At 42.4% G+C, this 19,106-nt stretch overlaps 1 protein-coding gene and 1 long non-coding RNA gene across 4 annotated transcripts in view; one reads left to right on the forward strand and one right to left on the reverse strand.

The window, feature by feature from the left end:
* The window catches only part of KIAA2012 (KIAA2012 ortholog), a 109,664-nt gene continuing 90,558 nt past the window's right edge, over positions 1 to 19,106 (reverse strand). For 2 of the 3 annotated variants that reach the window (XM_072961458.1, XM_072961456.1), the window contains 7 exons: positions 16,985 to 17,150; positions 9,423 to 9,537; positions 7,833 to 8,164; positions 5,636 to 5,838; positions 4,285 to 4,457; positions 3,232 to 3,451; positions 1 to 1,440 (listed from right to left, as the gene is read on the reverse strand). In XM_072961458.1, coding sequence (XP_072817559.1) covers positions 1,302 to 1,440; positions 3,232 to 3,451; positions 4,285 to 4,457; positions 5,636 to 5,838; positions 7,833 to 8,164; positions 9,423 to 9,537; positions 16,985 to 17,150 — 1,348 coding nt within the window. In that variant the 3' untranslated portion in view covers positions 1 to 1,301. The remainder of the gene's footprint in view (positions 1,441 to 3,231; positions 3,452 to 4,284; positions 4,458 to 5,635; positions 5,839 to 7,832; positions 8,165 to 9,422; positions 9,538 to 16,984; positions 17,151 to 19,106) is intronic. The other variant, XM_072961457.1, reaches the window with a different exon arrangement.
* On the forward strand, positions 5,727 to 19,074 carry LOC140696447 (uncharacterized). The gene is made up of 2 exons (XR_012072798.1): positions 5,727 to 5,887; positions 18,377 to 19,074. It is a non-coding gene; the product is annotated as an uncharacterized lncRNA (long non-coding RNA).

Below are 19,106 nucleotides of genomic sequence, written 5' to 3' on the forward strand. Positions count from 1 at the left end.
TTCACTATGATAGCCAGTATTTTGGCCATTTTATTTGTGTCTTACGTAAAGCAAGGAGTTGAAAATAAGCATCAAATATAAGCAAGTCCAATAACACAGCAGTACAGAATCAAAATTAAGCTTGACCTCTGGATTATGGAAGTGCAATTCCTGTAGAAAGCAAATACCTTACAAGCATTAGTGGGAAATTTGAGGGAATCATCTGCAAATACTAGACTTTTAAGCTGTGGACAGTGAAGTACAGAGTAGGGCCAAAGGAAATTTGTGGGAAAATTCAGATACTGCTTGTTTTAATATCTTTTTATATATCTTGTTTGCTAAAGCCCTTTCACCCCCTTTAATGATCATTCTATGATAGATATTTATCAGATACTTACTGATGTTAAAGAGATATTAAAGACAAATTATCTAATCAAGACTTCCCTGATAGTGTGATTTTTAAAATGGAGAAATTATGAGTGGTTGGTTCTTTAAGGCACAGTTAGGAGCAAAACCTCAAGATTGGTTAATTTTCAGGACTCTAGAATACAGTGCTGTCCAACAGAACTTGCTATGGTGATAAAAAAAAGTTCTATACCTGTGCTGTCCAGTATGGTAGCTTAGCCACATCTGGTTATTGAAAGCACTTGAAAGGTGGGTAGTGTGACTGGAGAACTGAATATTTTAAAACTTACATTTAAATAGCTTTACATGGCTCTTCATTGGACAGTGCAGCTCTTAATATATACTTATAGGATATGAGAAAGCCCTTACAGAACAGCTCATTTTGCTCAAATGAACATTTATCAAGTGATCACCTTATTTTAAATAGACATTAAATTTTAGATTCTTAGGGTGAAATGGATGGTTTTGCCTTATAGATTACAGCAAAATTCTTAATATGTGAATATATGAATTAGCTCTTAGCTAATTCAGAATTATTCCATTACAGAATTTCCATTTACATGCAACTTTTTCAGACACATTGACTGAAATGAAATACTTTTATTACCCTAACACTATGTTAATGTCTAGCTAAATTAAACTGAAATTTACTGAAATTATTGGCCAACTTTAGGCACCAAAGCTTCTGGATTTATGTGGTTCTAGAGAACATAAATGATTTAGGTGAGTGAAGAGGTTAATTGGGTTGAGTAAAGTGTGTGTGGTGGGGATGGAGATCCCAGAGTGAACTTAGGTGTGGTGTGAGGTGAGCCAGATGAAATGGGACTAACTGGGCTCAGTATGAAACCTCATTATAGAAGGAAGTTTCTCTTTTTCTGTCACCACCTCCCAACTTACTTTTTAGTTTTCTTCTAGTCTTAAGGTCTGGGCATTTGTAGGAACTGGAAGTAAGAGTAGACCCATGGTCTGGAAATGTTCTGCGTCCACTGCAGGCTATTGGCTTCCTTATGGAGTTCTTGATGGAAGTGAAGATGTTTCTTCAAAGCATCTTTTCGCCTAAGGAAAAACAAAACCCACAATCCCAACACTGATTAAACATCCTAGAAATTGTCCTTATAAACTAGTAGAAGGATTTTGGATTTGAGTAATCACCAGTTAGGCTCGGGGACAATTAACCTTGCATTTTAGTGGAAGATCATACTCTGTTCATTTAGTAACTTTATATATGAGGTTTAGAGCATCATGAGCCTCCTAGTGGAAGAGTAAGAGAAAAGGTGTAACAGTTCTTAAACTCGAATTGCTGGATGGGACTCCTTTGTTTTAGAGGTGAGGGAACAGGGCAGAGAAGTTGAAGTACCTGGGCCAGTGTCACACAAGTCAAGGTGAAATCAAGCCGGTTGGCATCAAATTCTAACCCTGAAGTTCTACCCCTCACACAACCCTTTAATTACTTAGTTTTCTGCTTTCAGCTATTTGGATTACTGTTAAAAAAAAAAACCTGCTCAACTTCCTCTCATATTACTTGGGAGTTTTCATTTTGTGGACTATTGCGACTTCAATAGCTTTTGGTTTCAATACTTATGAACCCAGCCCTACTGCTATGATACATGGGATACATAATTTTGAAATTGAATCAAGACTTCCCTAATGATCTATATTGTAATTCACATGACAGTTGAGGAACGTCCAGGAGAAGAACAACTCAAGGTTAGGTGGAAAACCTTGAAATAGAGTTGTTCTAGCTTCTTTTTCTGGTCCCCTAAAGAGTGTTTAATAGCCTAGAATCAGCTTAAGTTGTAGAAAATAAATCTCAAGGGGTAAACTGTTTACAGTTGAGATGTAAGTTACATGGTTTTCTGTGTGGGCTTCTTTTGATGGTTCTAAAGAGGGATGACCATCTGTTGCTTCTAGAGGACCAAGTTTTTAAAGAGTCAGTTGAAACCACATTACTCAAGAGAGTCTATTCAGAAAAATACAGTGATCATTACTGTTGTAAGATAATGAATGGGGAAATGCTGTTGGCCCCTGATGGCTGATTCTGTGCATTTTCTTCTAACAAGGCCTACCTCTCTGACCTCGTCTGGAAGTATTCTTTGTGCCTTGTTCACTTCATTCCACCCATGCTGACTTTATTTTATTCTTCCACCATGCCGGCCTCATCTGTTTCTTTGAACCTTTACACTTATTATCTACTTGCTGGGATATTTTTCTTCCAGTGTTTATGTGGCTAACTCTTTGTCATTCAGGTTTTACCTTATATATCACCTCTTAGAGGTTTTGCCCTGGCCAACGCATTTAAACTTAGCCCCCTGCAATCTTTAAAATTTTTCTGAATAACACTGCCAGCTTAAAAAAACTTTATTTTTATTTGCTTAGAGTCTGTCTCCACACCCCCACCCCATGGGAGAAGAGACATCTGTCTTGCTTACTTCTGAATTCCCAGTGTCCAGAATAGTGTTCGGCACATAATAGGTACCGAATAAATACTGAGAAAGGCAATGGTGCAGAATCAGGGGGTATTAGATCTGCTCCTGACACTGTCCCTAACTCACCGTTAGCCCTGATCAAGATCCTTCTTTCTGGGGCTCACCCTTCACATCTGTAAACCAGAGGGTTGAGATAGATGAACTCTAACTCCCTTCTGGGTTCAATATGAGTTATATAAACCAGGAAGAAATTTTGTGACATTTGCAGCAAAAGAATCTGTTTTTCAATTCTTCCAAACCATGCTTTTGGGAAGTGGGAAAACGTCACTTGTCCAAAGGCAGTGCAAGGCTGGTACCAGCAGCAGGCAGTCAAGCCCTTGAACAATCTCCCCATGGCAACTGCTGCCCAGTTACTGAGTACCTGGCTTGTTCCTGGGCTTGTTTCATGGCTTCCTCCAGAGCCAGTCTTGCTGCTTCCTCTTCCTTTTGCTGTCTCTCCTCCGCTTCCAGCCGAGCCTTCTCCTCTGCTTCCTGTTTCTGCCGCTGGTACTCCAGCCGTTCTTCTTCAGCCATTTCCATCAGGCGCCTTTGTTCTTCTGCTAACTGCATTTCCAATTCCTTCTGCCTTTGCTTCTCTGCCTCTGCAGAACAGAAAAGTGGGTAGGCTCAGCAGGGGTCTCACTGGAGGAAACAATTCTCTGCTCCAACTCTCAAACCTGTCATTCCCAGGGACTCCCAATGAGATACACTGCAGCTTACCTGCGAGCAGGTTGCCAGATCCTCTGTGGGGATTACCGCTGGGTTCATTTATTAATTTAAGCCCATTATCAAGCACCTACTCTATGCAATTAACACAAAATGTTGAGGGAGAATTTTCCAGAACCTGGTATGCTCATGGGTGGTATGCAGATGGGTTGGGGACGGGCATCAGAGCAGGGTCTGGAGAAAACCTGGTGCTTACTCAGCTGGACTGACCAATCTAAAGAGTGTCATCTGCTGAAGTTGTTTCCTATTCCTCAAACTTGAGATTGTAGAGATACCACATATCAGCACCTGAAAGCCTGCCCTGAAGCTATACAGATGTTCCTTTTCACCTGCTAGGGAAAGATACAAGGGTGTCTCTGTTTAGGGGCTCCTGAGCAGTGCTGCAATGGCAGCGGGGAAGGGGCGGGCCCCAAGGGCGGGGGAGGGGCGGGGGAGGGGCGGGCCCCACCCCAGGAGATTACTGAATGGGGAGTGGGACCCAAGAGTCATTTGCACAGCGAGTCTTTCTAATTTTGATGTCCTGTCTCAGCTCACTAGAGTCACATGTTAATCACCTTGAAAAAAAGTGAGCGTATCCATTTAGAATGCTCACACTGAGACCTCGGATAGGAATAACTCTGGGGAGAATCAAATGAACACCCACAGTGAGATAAAAGTATTTTTGTCCGAGGTAGACAGGAGATGCAGAGCGCTCCAGAGCCCCCCTCACCAGCCCTCTCAGCTTCCTCCTGCTGCTTTTTCCTCTGCAGGTCCTGCAGTTTCCTGCGGAGCTCCTCCTGCTGCTGCCGCGCTCTCTCCCGGGCCATCTGCAACTGAAGCCACTGCTTTCTCTCCTCCTCCGCCTGCCGCTGCCTTTCTTCTTCGAGCTTCTGCTTCCTCAAGCTGAGAAAAGCCACAGATTGGTCAGGGAAATGGCAGAAAACACTGGGATGCCATGATGGGAGGAGGGGTGCCTCTAGTGGAGGCTTTGCAGGCTGCAGGCCACACAGCACCCCATTCAGAGGAGACTGGTATTGTTTTTTCCAGGGGGAGGTAATTAGGCTTATTTATTTTTAGAGTGTGAAGGAAAAGCCGGGCTGGGCTAACAAGATAACTCACAAATCTAAGTATTGGAATACTGATCTGAGTTCTGTTAGACTAACTTGTAACTCTAGGTTAATTAGTGTTGGTTTGCTGTTCATGTTTTTTTGCTAGCCAGCTGGGTTTTCAAAGATACATATCTGGCTTTGGAATGTTGGTTTGCTGCCTCCCTGCCTCCACCTTTGTGATGATAATACTGCTAAAGCTGTTCAATGCCTATTGGCCGAATACCCCAAGCTTGTACTTTACCCTATAAAACCTCATGCTCACATCTTGAAGGTGCTCAGAGCTTCGGAGCAGAAGCCCCTCTGAGCCCGCCGGCGTAATACATCTGAGTACTCCAACCCTCCGAGTGGTGCTTGTTTCTTGACTGGCCGGTCGTTTCCGTAACAAGAGGAGGTACTGGGGAACTGAACCCAGGACCTCATGCATACTACGCATGCACTCTACTACTTGAGCTATACTCTCCCTGCTGAGACTTGTATTTTGAGGGAAGTCTGACTGAAGAGCAGAACACAACAGACCTGGAACTATAAAGCCTGGACGTTTCAGCACAGCACTGGAATCTGGGGTGGAGGCCTTAAGTTCCCAGAGCTTCATCTACTATGCTTATCAAGTGGATTCTGAAATTCCTGTCTCACAGCGTTGTTGAGAAGATTGAGTGAGTCCAGGCCAATGGAAGGGCTTAGCACAAGGCAGACAACGTGGCAAGGGGTGCAACAAATATTTGCTGTACTGGATCTCAAAGCCCTCCCAGGAGTATCCTGTGAACATCTGTCTAGAGTACCCCTGATGGTTTAAGACACAACATCTGTGGTCCAGGTTGTTCCTGGGGTTACCGGGGGTGGAGAAAAACGGGACATGCTGTTTTACTTGAGCGCATGAGCTTCAGAACCTACTTTTCCCCTAACGGAGGTCAACCCTTGCCTTTGTCTTCTGCTTTCTAACAGGGCTGTGGCCTCGGTGGCGGCCCCACCCACCGGATCTCTTCCGCGCGGATTCGCTGCTCCAGCTCCAGCTCCTCCTTCATCTTCTCTGCCCTCTCCAGCTGCTCCTGCTGGAGCCGCCTCTGCTCCTCCTGCTCCCTTCTCTTCCTCTCCACCTCCAGCCGTCTCATGTGGGCCTGCTCTGCTCGCAGCCTGTCCCGGGAAGCTCTCTCTTGCTCCCTCTTAGCGAGGAGGGCCTACGGAACCAGAGCAGTTCTTAGTGCAAGGGACAGCGTGGTCATCACGGTAAGCCTTGTCTCAGCAGCGAGCCCTCCTCCATCCTGCACCATGTTGCCTCTCATCCGAGATTAAGTGGTTTCCACCCTGTGACCACAGCTGTATAAACTCTGCCACCGCTGGCCTGGGCTCTGGGGTCTGACTGACCTGGATCCAAGTCTCTGTCTTGTTTCAGAATTTGGGGATCACAACTTAACTTTCTCTGATATTGTCTTCTTCTTGGCTGACTGTTACCAGAATTAACTGAAATAGTGAAAATACCAACATAATGTCTGGTACATTGTCCATCCAGATGCACTTTAGAATTGCCCAAGGAGCTTCTAAAAATTACTTGAAGTCAAGGCCCCACCCAGACCAATTAAATAAGAATATGTAGGTGGGAGGCCTTGTTGGTTTTAAAAAGCACCTTGAGGTGATTCTAACCTGAAGTCAGGGCTGAGAAACACAGGTTTTAGACATAGGCTGTTTTTAGGGGCAGTCTTAGGAGTCAGATTCAGATTCATATTTAATCCTATGCAAATCTACTTTTTTAATGAAGGCTCTCCCAGTTTATGTAAAAGTTGTCTTAACTTTCTTTTTCTTCCTGATACCTCCGCCTCTGTCAGAAATATGCCCATGAGGGGAAACTTGAAATGCAACTCTTCCATGGGAACTCTGTGTGTCCAACTTGGGGTGGACACTCCCTTGTTTTTTAGCCTTTGCAGAGGCAGCACCATACTGTGGTTTGACAAAAAAATCCAGAAATTCTGAAATCAGAATAAATTTAGAAATTCTGGCTTAGAAAAGTTCTGCCCACAGCTTAAAATTTTCATCTGCTGTATAGAGCAGAATTCTGTAGAAGAGGCGGCCGGGAAGATTGAGAACTATAAAGGAAAAATCTTGTTGGGCTGTAAAATAAATAATACATAATAATTTAAAACAGTGACAAGAACTTTGATTTTGGAGTCTACAGAACTGAGTTTAAGTCTTGGCTCTACCACCTGATGGTTGTGTAACTTCTGGCAACAAACATCTAACTCCCCGAAGCCTCAGCTTCTAGGTCTGTAAAATGGGACTAATCATACCTGGCTCACAAGTGTGGCTATAAAGAGTAAATGAAGTTCAGCAGAATTGGACCATATTTGCATGTAACTTATGTGATTTTAACCATAGTGCTTTAGTTGTGGGTACTTTTGCAGTGTTTAAAGATACTTTTATTTATTTATTTATTGTACAAGACCTCAAAACAGAGTTAGTTCAGCACCTGGATCTCAATGGAAGAAATAGTGACTTATTCCAACAGTAGAGGAAATATTGGCTGTGTTGGCCTTATTGAGAGATTTATCTGTATGGTATTATTTTTGGTGAATTGCTGAGATTTTCAAGGGTAATTTTCCTTATACTCACTCAATTTTTCTCTTAAATACTCAACATCAGAATCAAAACATTAGAACAAAATGATGCTTACATGCAAAAAGCACATTGTCAAGGCAGATAGATGTGTGTGTATAAGTTGCCTGTGGCTCAGCTGTGTGCCACAGAAAAGCAGATGAAGAATGGAAGAATTTCTACAACCTTTGGGAGACAGGCAATGCATGCGCTCCAGGCCAAATCAAAGATACATGCTTGTCTCTAAGGCCCAAATCCAGCTTTCCCTGTAACTGTGAGGCCTGTATCTGTTACAGATGGGTGCTGTGCCAACTTCCTGCTTTTTAAGGAAAGGGTGAGTACATGCCCTGGCAGTTAGGGAACCTCACAAAATGCATCATTGCAGGGGGGCTTTGCCATCCTGTGTCTTTGATCAGGTCCAGCTTCTTAAAAGGTCAGAAGGTACCAAAGTAGAACAAATAAAGCCATTATATAAGAGAGCCGTTTCAGTAACTGCAATATAATTTGGGGCAGTTTTTCCTGCCTCTGCAGTGGTACCAGTGAGGACAGAAATCCCTCTGGCCAAGTTGAGAATATTGGACCCTACCTTGGAAGGGTCCTCATGGCTTCTCTCTTCTTCAGATTCCATGTTTCCAGTGACAGCTGCAGTCTGGGTAGGTGATAACCTTGCATCTATAGAAACTTGACTCTCAGGAGCATCAAATTTGGAAGAAAGCCAGGGATCCTCTATCACGGAAGAGAAGAAACCTCCATCTGAGGTGTCTTTAGTTTCCGCAGAGTTAATGACATCAGGCCCACTCAGCTCTGCTGCCATTTCCAGATTCCTTTCCTTTCGTATCCTTTTCCTTTTGGCTCCTGTTTTTTTCCCCTTGGGAATTGGCTCTGATTTCTTTTCAGCCTTTGATTCCTTTGGCTTTCCTGGGGGAGAACAATCAGGGATAGAGACATAGCTAAGTAAATGTGATCTCTGCATCCTTTTCTATAACTTTTAAACTTCCGTGTGCAATGGAACCACCTGAGTGCAGATTCCTGAGCCCCACTCCTAGAGTTTGATTCTGTTGGAATCTGCATTTTAACAACCACTCCAAGTGTTTTGAGACGAGTAGTCCACAGACCACCCTTTGAGAACTGCCTTATCCTATTTGGATCAACTGTAATTCAGCAATCTTTCTACTGAAACAGTTGTTTCACTCTAACCTTTGGTGGGAGTGAGACACTCTGGAAGGGAGACCCGTAGATGCAGTTGGAAAACCATGCCTCGAGAGTCTAGCTTGAGGTTGCTGCTTTGTAACCTGGCAAAATTTAAACCTTCCATACTCATCCTCAATTCACCTCTGGTGGCCACAAGTATTTCCTTTCCCAGTCTTGCCAGTGCTACGCAAGTCATGGGCTGCAACAATGTAAACTGAGCAAGACTTTATAAAGAAAACCTCAAAAACAAATCTGGCCCAGGAGACTATCCAATGTCATCCTTTCTGAAAGCCTTTGATTTGTCTCCAAGGTCTTCTGAGTCATGTGGCCGAGAAAGAATAGATGTAGGTTTTAGGTTAAAGAAAAAGTCTTCAGAAGCACAGGAACCTGAACTCCCTGTAAGATTCAACACAGGGAACCAAGAAGAAAAATGGTAGCTGGGGTCACCATTCAGAGCATGTTGCAATCTTCCCCTTCCCAAATGCTCTCACGGCCCAATTCTCAGATAATGATATAGTTATTATTCACAGAGGCAGTGTTTGTTTGTGAGGCATGAGTTTGGAATCAAATGGCATGTCCAGACCCTGGGTCTACCACTTTACTGTTTGATCTGTTTGATGTTATGCAAGTCACCCAACCTCTCTCAGTCTCAACTGCTACATGATATAATAATGGCACTTACTTTATGGAGATGTTGTGAGGATTTCACGATATTATAAATGCAGAGCTCCTAATACAGTGGGTGCTCAATTTAATAGGTGCTAGTATTAGTATTATAATTTTCTCTCTTGTTGATCACAGGTCTCTAGGCACCCCCGGTTTCCTCTATCCCTGTTTCCTAAGATGCTGACAGGAAGTAAGGCTGCAACACCATCTTAGCTGTGGTAGTCAAGGAGACTCAAAACATATTGGTCCCATTGGATCCATGCTGATTCTCTGTGACACCTCCTGGCCCCCATTAGGTGTCTTCTCAGTGGTCCCTTACCGACAGCGGCCTCTGCTTCCCTATGGATCTTTCCTTCTCTCTCACCCTTGGGCTCCTTGGACTTATCTGTCTTGGTTCTTTTCTTTCTCTTGGCTTTGTCAATCAGTTCCATCTCCTAAAGATGAAAAATTAAGGAAAGAGACCATGATATGTGTAGAAAGCAAGGGAAAAAAACCATCAAATGAAGATTATGTTGAACAAGACAGAATGGCTTAGAGTGGAATTCATGTGGGTTCCAGATGAAGCAGGAGAGTGAGTCTTAGTGTGGAGCTAGTGGGGAGATCCTATGTTTCAGCTTTTGATATAATTTCATAGAAGAAAAGAGAAATAGAATATGCTTTATGATCTGCCCCCCTTTGTTGATGCTAAACCATGATCTACAGAGCTGGATCAAAGTGAAGCAATTTTCAACTTTGATAGATTGATGTTGCCATGATCAATGGTTAACTAGTTTAATCAAAGCCAGCTTTATTCACTGCTGCATCATTTGGTAACTTTTGGGAAACTTCAAGCATTTGAAGGCATGTCAGTGTTCACCTTTCCCCATAGGCTGGAACAATAGGAGTTTCTTCCTAAGAGAGGATGGCAGAGGGCCATGACTTCCCACTTAGTACAGTGATTCTGTGACATAATAGAAATATATATTTGGTCTTCATCCTGAGCCTCTGACATGAGCTCCTAAAACCCTTGTACACACATACCTCAGAGATATTGTGGGTTTGAGTTTAGACCACTTTAAATAATGTGACTATTGGAATAAAGCAAGTCACATGAATATTTTTGTTTCCCAGGACATATGTAAGTTTTGTTTACTTACGTATAGTCAATGAAGTGTGCAATTGTGTTATGTCTGAAAAATGTACATACCTGAATTAAAAAATGCTTCATTGCTAAAAAATGCTAACCATCATCTGAGCCTTCAGCGAGTCATAATTTTTTTGCTGGTAGAGGATCTTGCCTTGATGTTGATAGTTGCTGACTGATCACGATGGTGGTTGATGATAGTTGTGGTAGCTTTAGCAATTTCTTAAAATAAGACGACGTTTGCCACATTGATTGACACTTCCTTTCATGAGTGATTTCTTGGTAGCACGCCACACTATTTATTGCATTTTACCCACAGTAGAACTTCTTTCAAAATTGAAATCAATCCTCTCAAACCCTGCCACTGCTATATTAACTAAATTTATGTAATATTCTAAATCCTTTGTCATTTCAACAATCTTCACTAGGAGTAGATTTCATCTCCAGCAACCACTTTCTTTGCTCATCTGTAAGAACCAACTTTTCATATGTTTAAGTTTTATCATGAGATTGCCCCTATTCAGGCTCTGCTTCTAATTCTAGTTTTCTTGCTAATTTCACCACATCTATAGTTACTTCCTCTACTGAAATCTTGAATCTCTTGACGTCATCCGTAAGGATTGGTATCAACTTCTTCCAAACTCCTGTTAATGTTGATGTTTTGACCTCTTTCCATGAATCATAAATGGTCTTAATGGCATCCAGAATGCTGAATTCTTTCCAGAGGGTTTTCAATTGACTTTGCTCAGATCCATCAGAGGACTCACTATATACGGCAGCTACAGCCTTACAAAATGTATTTCTTTGTTTTTTTAATCAACTGTACATAAATTAAAAAGCAAGCAAACAAACAACCCATTTAAAATACGGGTAGAAGAACTGAACAGACATTTTTCCAAAAGAGGAAATGCAGATGGCCAACAGGAATATGAAAAGTCGCTCAATATCAGGGAAATGCAAATCAAAACCACAATGAGACACCATTTCACACCTGTCAGAATGACCATCGTCAAAAAGAACACAGGTAACAAATGTTGGCAAGGATGTGGAGGAAAGGGAACACTAGTACATTGTTGGTGGGAATGTAAATTGGTGCAGCCACTATGGAAAACACTATGGAGCTATCTCAAAAACCCTGAAACAGAACCACCACATGGCCCAGCAACTCCACTCCTGGGTACACACCTGAGGAAAACAAAAACATTAATTCAAAAAGACACATACACCCTGCTATTAACAGCAGCACCACTTAAAATTGCCAAGACATGGAGGCATCCCGAATGCATATCAATACATGAATGGATAAAGAAGATGCAGCACATATATACAATGAAATACAACTCACCCATAAAAAAGAAGGATATTTTGCCATATGTGGCCCTCCATTCACTTCTTTTTTTTCACTTCAAAAACCAGAACTTTATAGCTGGCATTAACATTTCCATTGCATCAAAAACAACACAATACCAGGGGGAGGGTATAGCTCAGTGGTAGAGTGCCTGCCTAGCATACACAAGGTCCTGGGTTCAATTCCCAGTACCTCCATTAAAAGAAAAAAGACAAATAAATTAAAGAACTTAATTACCTCCTCCCCACCGCCCCACCAAAAACAGCAACAAAATACCTAGACATAAACCTAATCAAGGAGGTTACCTATACTCTGAAAACTGTAAAACACTGATGAAAGAAATTGAATATGATACAAAGAAATGGAGAGATTATCTTGTGCTCTTGGATTGCAAGAATCAGCATTATCAAAACGGCCAGAGTACCCAAAGCAATCTACAGATCCAATGCAACCCCTGTCAAAATACCCATGGCATTTTTCACAGAACCAGAACAATTCCAAAATTTATATGGAATCATAAAAGACTCGAATTGCCAAAGCAATCTTTTGTAGGTTTTTTTTTTCTCTTTCTTCTTTTTGTTCTTATTTCTTGTGGTTTGATGACAAGAGAAGTTCTTTTAATATTTGTTGTAGCGCTGGTTTGGTAGTGCTGAATTCTTTTAGCTTTTGTTTATCTGTGAAGCTTTTGATGTCTCCTCAAATCTGAAGCAGAGCCTTGCTGGATAGAGAATTCTCGGGTGTAAGTTCTTCCCTTTCATTACTTTAAATATATTGTGCCACTCCTTTCTGGCCTGTAGAGTTTCTGCTGAAAAATCAGCTGATGACCTTATGGGAGTTCCCTTGTATGCTACGTGTTGCTTTTCTGTTGCTGATTTTAATATTTTCTCCTTATCCTTAATTCTTGTCAGTTTGATTACTATGTGCCTTGGTTGTTCCTCTTTGGGTTGATCCTGTGTGGAACTCTCTGTGCTTCCTGGATTTGGGGGGCTGTTTTCTTCCCCAAGTTAGGGAAGTTTATGGTTATTATCTCTACAAAAATTTTCTCAGGTCCTTTCTCTCTCTGTTCTCTTTCTGGGACCTCCTACAGTGCAAGTATTAGTGCGCTTCATGTTGTCCCAGAGTTCTCTTAAACTATCCTCATTTCTTTTCAGTCTTTTTTCTTTTTTCTGTTCTGCAGTAGTGATTTCCACTAATTTGTCAGTGATTTCCACTAATTAGCTCACTGATCTGGTCTTCTGCCTCATTTAGTTTATTCCTGGCTCCTTCTACTGTGTTATTCATTTCAGTGATTTTATTCTTTAACTCTGTTTGGGTATTCTTTATATTTTCCAGCTCTCTTAAAAACTGTGCTCTGTGCATCTATACTCCTCTTGAGTTCTCTGAACATCTTGGCCATCATTACTTTAAACTCTTTCTCAGATTAATTGCCTATCTCCTCATCACTTACTTCTTCTTCTGGGATTTTTATCTTTTGCCTTGGCCTGGAAGATATTCCTCTGATGCCTCATATGGTCTATCTTTCTATTTGTATTTTTAGGTAGGTTAGTTACGTTCTTTTTTTTTTTTTTTGGTAGGTTAGTTACATTCTTGATCTTAGAGAAGTGGCCCTCTGTGGGAGATGTCCTATGTGTCCTGGCAGTACACTTCTCTCTTGTCACCCAAGGGCCAGGGTCCAGCCAGTCCCAGTGTAGAGTCTGGCCTGTGTTTGTGGATTCCTTCCACAGGCTTTGGGATTGTTGTTTTCTTATTTCTGTTATCTGCCCTCTGGTGGATGAGGCTGGACTAGAGGCTTATGCAGGGTTCTTGGCAGGAGGAGCCGGTGCCTGCCCACTGCTGGGTGAAGCTTGGTCCTGGACCTCTGGTGTGTAGGGCCTTGTCTAGAGGAGTCAGTGGCTCAGGAAGTCTGCTGATGGGTGATGCTGTGTTTCCACCCAGTATGTTGTCTGGCCTGAGGCTTCCCAGCCCTAAAGCCTACAGGCTGTTGGGTGGGGCCAGGTTTTGGTGCTAATGATCCAGTTGAGATGTCAGCCTCCAGGAAAGCTCATGTAGATGAACACTCCCAGGATGTCCACCACCAACTTTTATGTCCCCTGAGTGACCTGCAGCTGTCCCCTACCTTCCTAGGAGAACTTCCAAAACCATCAGGCAGGTCTGGTCCAGGTTCCTGTGAAAGTACTGCCTCTGCCCTTGGACCTGGCTCATGCGAGATTCTGTGTGCACTTCCCAAGAGAGTGAAGTTGAAGTCTTTGTTTCCCCCAGTCCCGTGGGGCTCCTGGAGTTCAGCCCCACTGGCCTTCAATCCTTCATCTTCTTCCCAGTGCCAGAACTCCTGGCTGGGGAGCCTGTCGTGGGGCTCAGAGCTCTCACTCCTGTGGGAGGGCCTCTGCAACTTAACTATTCTCCAGCTTGTGGGTCGCCCACCCGGAGGGTATGGGGTCCGATTATATCATGATCATAGCCCTCCTACCATCCCGCTGTGGTTCCCTCTTTATGTTTCCAGTTGAAGATCTTTTTTGCTGGGTTCTAGTCTTTTTTTTCCCAACAGTTGTTCAGCAGTCAGTTGTGGTTTTCTTGTAGTCATGAGGAGAGGTGAGCTCGTGGTCCCACTACTCTGCCAATTTGACCAGAAGTCACAAAATGTATTTCTTATAAAATAAGACTTGAAAGTTAAAATGACCCCTTGATCTGTGCTGCAGAATGCTGTATGGGCAGCATGGAAACACCATTAATCTTACACATCTCCATCAGAGCTCCTTGGTGACCAGGTGCATTGTCAATGAGCAGTAATGTTTTGAAAGGAATCTTTTTTTCCTGAGCAGTATTTCTCAACAGTGGGCTTAAAATACTCAGTAAACTATGTTGTTAACAGATATGCTGTCATCCAGGCTTTGTTCTTCCACTTAGAGAGCACAGGCAAAGTTGATTTGGTATAATTCTTAAGGGCCCTAGGATTTTTAGAATGGTAAATGAGCATTGGCCTCAACCGCAAGTCATCAGTTGCATTAGCCCCTAACAAGAGAGTCAGCCTGTCTTTTGAAGATTTAAAGCCAGGCATGGACTTCGCTCTAGCTCTGAAAGTCCTGGATGGCATCTTTCAACATAAGGCTGCTTCATGACACTGAAACTCTGCTGGTTAGTGTAGCCACCTTCATGAATGATCTGAGCTAGGTCTTCTGGAGAACTTGCCGCAGCTTCTCCATCAGCACCTGTTGCTTTACCTTGCCCTATTCTGTTATGGAGACAGCTTCTTGTCTTAAACCTAGTGAATCAACCTCTGCCGGCTTCAAACTCTTCTGCAGCTTCCTCACCTCCCTCAGCCTTCATAGAATTGAAGAGAGTTCGGGCCTTGCTCTGGATTAGGCTTTGGCTTAAGGAAATATTGTGGCTGGTTTGAGCTTCTATCCAGACCACTCAAACTTCCTCCATGTCAGCAATAAGACTGTTTTGTTTTCTTATCATCGTTCATGTGTTCTCCAGAGTAACACTTCTTATTTCCTTTAAGAACTTTTCCTTTGCATTCACAACTTGGCTAACTGGTACAAGAGACCTAACTTTTCGGCCTCTCTCAGCTTTCAACATGCCTTTCTCACTAAGGTTAATCATTCCTAGGTTTTGATTTAAAGTGAAAAATGTAAGACACTTCCCTTCACTTGAACACTTAGAGGGTTATTAATTGGCCTGACTTCAATATTGTTGTGTCTCAGGGACTAGGGAGAATTGAGGACAGGGAAGTGGAGCAGTCAGAACACATGTACTTACTGATTAAGATCACCACCTCATATGGGCATGGTTCATGGTGCCCTAAAACAATTACAATGGTAGCAGCAATGATCAGTGATCACAGACCACCACAACAAATATAATATTAATGAAAATGGTTTGAAATGTTGTGAGAATTGCTAACATGTTACAGAGGCATGAAGTGGGCGAATGCTGTTGGAAAAATGTGCTGGCAGATTTGCTTGATGCAGGGTTGCCACAAAGCTTCAATTTGTAAAAACACATTATCTGCCAAGTGCAGTAAAGTGAAGTGCAATAAAACGAGGCATGCTTGTGATTTCTGGAGCATAAACATGAAAAGAGTGCCTTTTTTTTATTGAAGTGTAGTCAGTTTACAATGTTAGTTTCAGGTTTGCAGCAAAGCGATTCAGTTATACATATACATACATACACATATAAATTTTCAGCTTGTTTTCCATTTTGGCTCATTACAAGAAATTGAATATAGTTCTCTGTGCTCTACAGTAGATCCTTCTTGTTTATCTGTTTTATATATAGTAATGCATATCTGTTAATCCCAAACTGAAAGGAGTGTTTTTTGTTATGTATTAGCAAACCCCTTTCTATATGTATAACTGAGTCATTATGCTGTAAACAGAAATTAACACAACATAGTAAACTGACTATACTTCAGTTAAAAAACAAACCCAAACTCCTTTCAATCACACCTGAGATTATGTTAATGAGGTGATTTTGGACTGTCCCGAAAGGGGGGAGGGAGCTGGTTGCCAGGTGAACCAACCATGTGATTAGAGGGTTGGACTTTTGAGCCCCTGCCCCTCCCCCCACCTCAGAGGCAGGGAGAAGGGCTGGAAATTGCATTAATCACCATTTTCCGGTGATTTGATCAATTATGCTTTTGTAATGAAGCCTCCATAAAAGCCCTAATCAAAGGAGTTCAGATTGCTTCTGGGTTGGTGAATACATCCCTGTGGGAGAAGGTGACACACCCCAAACTCCATGGAGACAGAAGCTCCTGTGCCTGGGACCCTCTGGGCCTTGCCGTATGTATCTCTTCATCTGGCTGTTCATTTGTAATCCTTTAAAATATCCTTTGTAATGAATCAGTACTAGTAAGTAAATGTTTCTCAAGTTTATGAGCTGTTCTAGCAAATTATTGAATCTGAGGAGGGGGGCGTAGGAACCCCCTATTTATAGCTTGTTAGTCAGAAGTACAGGTGACCACTTGGGACTTGTGATTGGTGTCTGAAGTGGGGCAAGCATGTGGGACTGAGCCCTTAACTTGAGGGGGGGCTCTGTGCTAACTCTGAGTAGTGTCAGAGTTGAATTGTAGGACACCCAGTTGGTGTCTGGAGAGCTGGAGAATTGGTTCATGTGGGAAAAACCTTCATGCATTTGGTATCAGAAGTGATGTGAGTGTAGGAAAACTGAGTTTCCTTTTAGTACCTTTGTAGAAGTTAGAATGGATACCCTGCCCTTCAGAAGGATGCAGCCCAATGCTGGGGTGCGGGGCATGGTGAGTGGACCACAGAGTGGGTTTCAGCTTCCACTTCCCCCCTTAGCAGATGCCCTTGTGTAGTAAGCAATCTGTATAACTGTGCCTGGTGGCCCTGATGGGAGGTCCTTCCAGGTGGGGTTTGGGACCAAGCTCCTAGGTGTTTACACTCACATGACTGATGCTGGCTGGTGTCTGCTGTTTGAACAGTCTTGGTTCAGTCTTCTCTTCTTTTCCTTTTGGAAGAAGAGCTGTGTCTATAGGACCCAACGTCTCTGGGGAGTAAGGCCCATGTCTTGGGGGTCCTCTGTGCAGATGGTGCACATTATAATCTCTGCCTCTTTGAAAAAGCAAAACAAGAGGACCAAACTAAAGAAAAACTCTGATGTACACACCACTATATATAAAATAGATAAACAACAAGGATTTACTGTATAACACAGGGAACTATATTCAATATCTTATAATAACCTATTAAGGAAAAGAACCAGAAAAAATATATGCGTGTATCTGAATCACTCTGCTGTACACCTGAAACTAACACAATATTGTAAATCAGCTATACATCAATTGGAAAAAAAAAAAAAAGAAAAACTCTGGTGGACAAGGAAGAGGGAAAATGAACAAACATTGATTGCGCCTCTGTTTTCTGCCGGGCATGGCACAGTGGTGGACATTTTACACACTTGGTCAGCCCTCTTTTTCCTAACACATCCCTGAATAAAGGGGATTAGAAAGTTTAGTCTTCACTTTTGGGGCTCTCTCAGGCTAAGTTCTAAACCTTAGGGAGAAGGAGAAAGAGTTTGCCTCTCTGGGATTGCATATTTCTGCCTTTAATCAAATGCCATAGGGTTATCTAACTGAAATTTCTTCTATCAAAAGCTTAGCTGAAAAAAGTGACCTTTAAGAAAGATTGTCTTAGGAACATGTGCATATCCATCCACTTCTTTATGCCCTCTGAATTCTATTCTTGATGGAATTCAGCCACCAAAAGGTCATGTGCTGTGTTAGTGCGACCCCTTGTAGAACCGCTGTCACTATGTGCCTTGAGGATAATTGACTTATGTCCTCTGGGTAAGAAGGTCACTAAGAAAGAGCCACATGGGTTTTAGCAACAGCTGCAAGCAGCAGCTACTGTGTGCCAGGCCTGGTCCTGGATGTTTTATTTTTCAGCTAAATCAGTATTATGGTTGCTGTGCTGGGCCTTCCTATAGAAACTTGAGAAATATTTGTTGAATGAGGTAAATAGAATTTCCTGTAAATATACGAGTCTTTAAATCATTCAATGTCACTCTATAAAAACTCATGGAAGAAGTATCCTTTAGAATTTAGTGCTTTATTTCCCCTGAGGAACAGGCATGCTGCAAATGAGAACCACAAACCTGACAGTGTTGCTCCTTTTTTTTTTTTTTTTTTTGCTTTCACATTCAGTCTGAAAGTCTGAACTTTAGTCACAGTGACTAGAATAATGACTTCTGTGGAGTGTTGGTGTTCTTTTTTCTTTTCTCCAGACTAAAAACAAAATTCTTTTTGATTATCTCATCTTTTTTTTTTTTTTTTTTGTAGGGAGGCGGTTGCTGGTGTAAGCAGTTTAAATCCATTTTGGAAAAGATGAGCTATAAAAGCTAAAAAATGGAATTCTTCAGATAGCTGCCTCACCACCCGAGTGCCCTTCTTCCTTTGTTCCCAGGGAGTGCCGAGCCTTTTGACCCAGGAGGGAATCCTTATACCACAAGGCAGATGAGGGCAGGGTCGTAAGTCACCGAGGCTCATGGGAGGTCACAAAAGGCTATAGTTCCAGCTGCCACTGCCAAACAGGTCAAGTGACTGGGCCTGAACGGGCCAAGCTGTTGGTCGGTGAGCTCACAGTAAGCACATAGCGTGTAGGAAGCACTCAATACATGGTAGCAATTCTATTAGTATTGTTGGTATTACTTATTTTACTCAAAGCTGAATGAGTGCTGAGAGGAGACACCAAGGGTGAGCTGATACACCTCAGCTTTCTAGGTGTGTCTGCAGAGCTCAGATACATGGACAAATGGGGAAAGCTGCTTCCACCTTATTAGAGTTCAACTTTGCTCTTCACCCACCCAGCCAAAGAATATGTTTCCTATTTAAACATATTCACAATCCTCCTCAAGAATCCTTGTTTCTTAGACAATAGTTTAATTCTGGTTGTCAGAACATGTTGTTGGTTACTGGAGAATCTTCATGCCTCTTAGAAAAAAAAAAAGAAATTAATTAAAAACAAAGAAAAACAAAGAGATGTCCATGTCATCACAGCTTTGAACACTTA

The sequence above is a fragment of the Vicugna pacos genome, chromosome 5 (assembly GCF_048564905.1).
Source record: "Vicugna pacos chromosome 5, VicPac4, whole genome shotgun sequence".
NCBI classification, from domain to species: Eukaryota; Metazoa; Chordata; class Mammalia; order Artiodactyla; family Camelidae; genus Vicugna; species Vicugna pacos.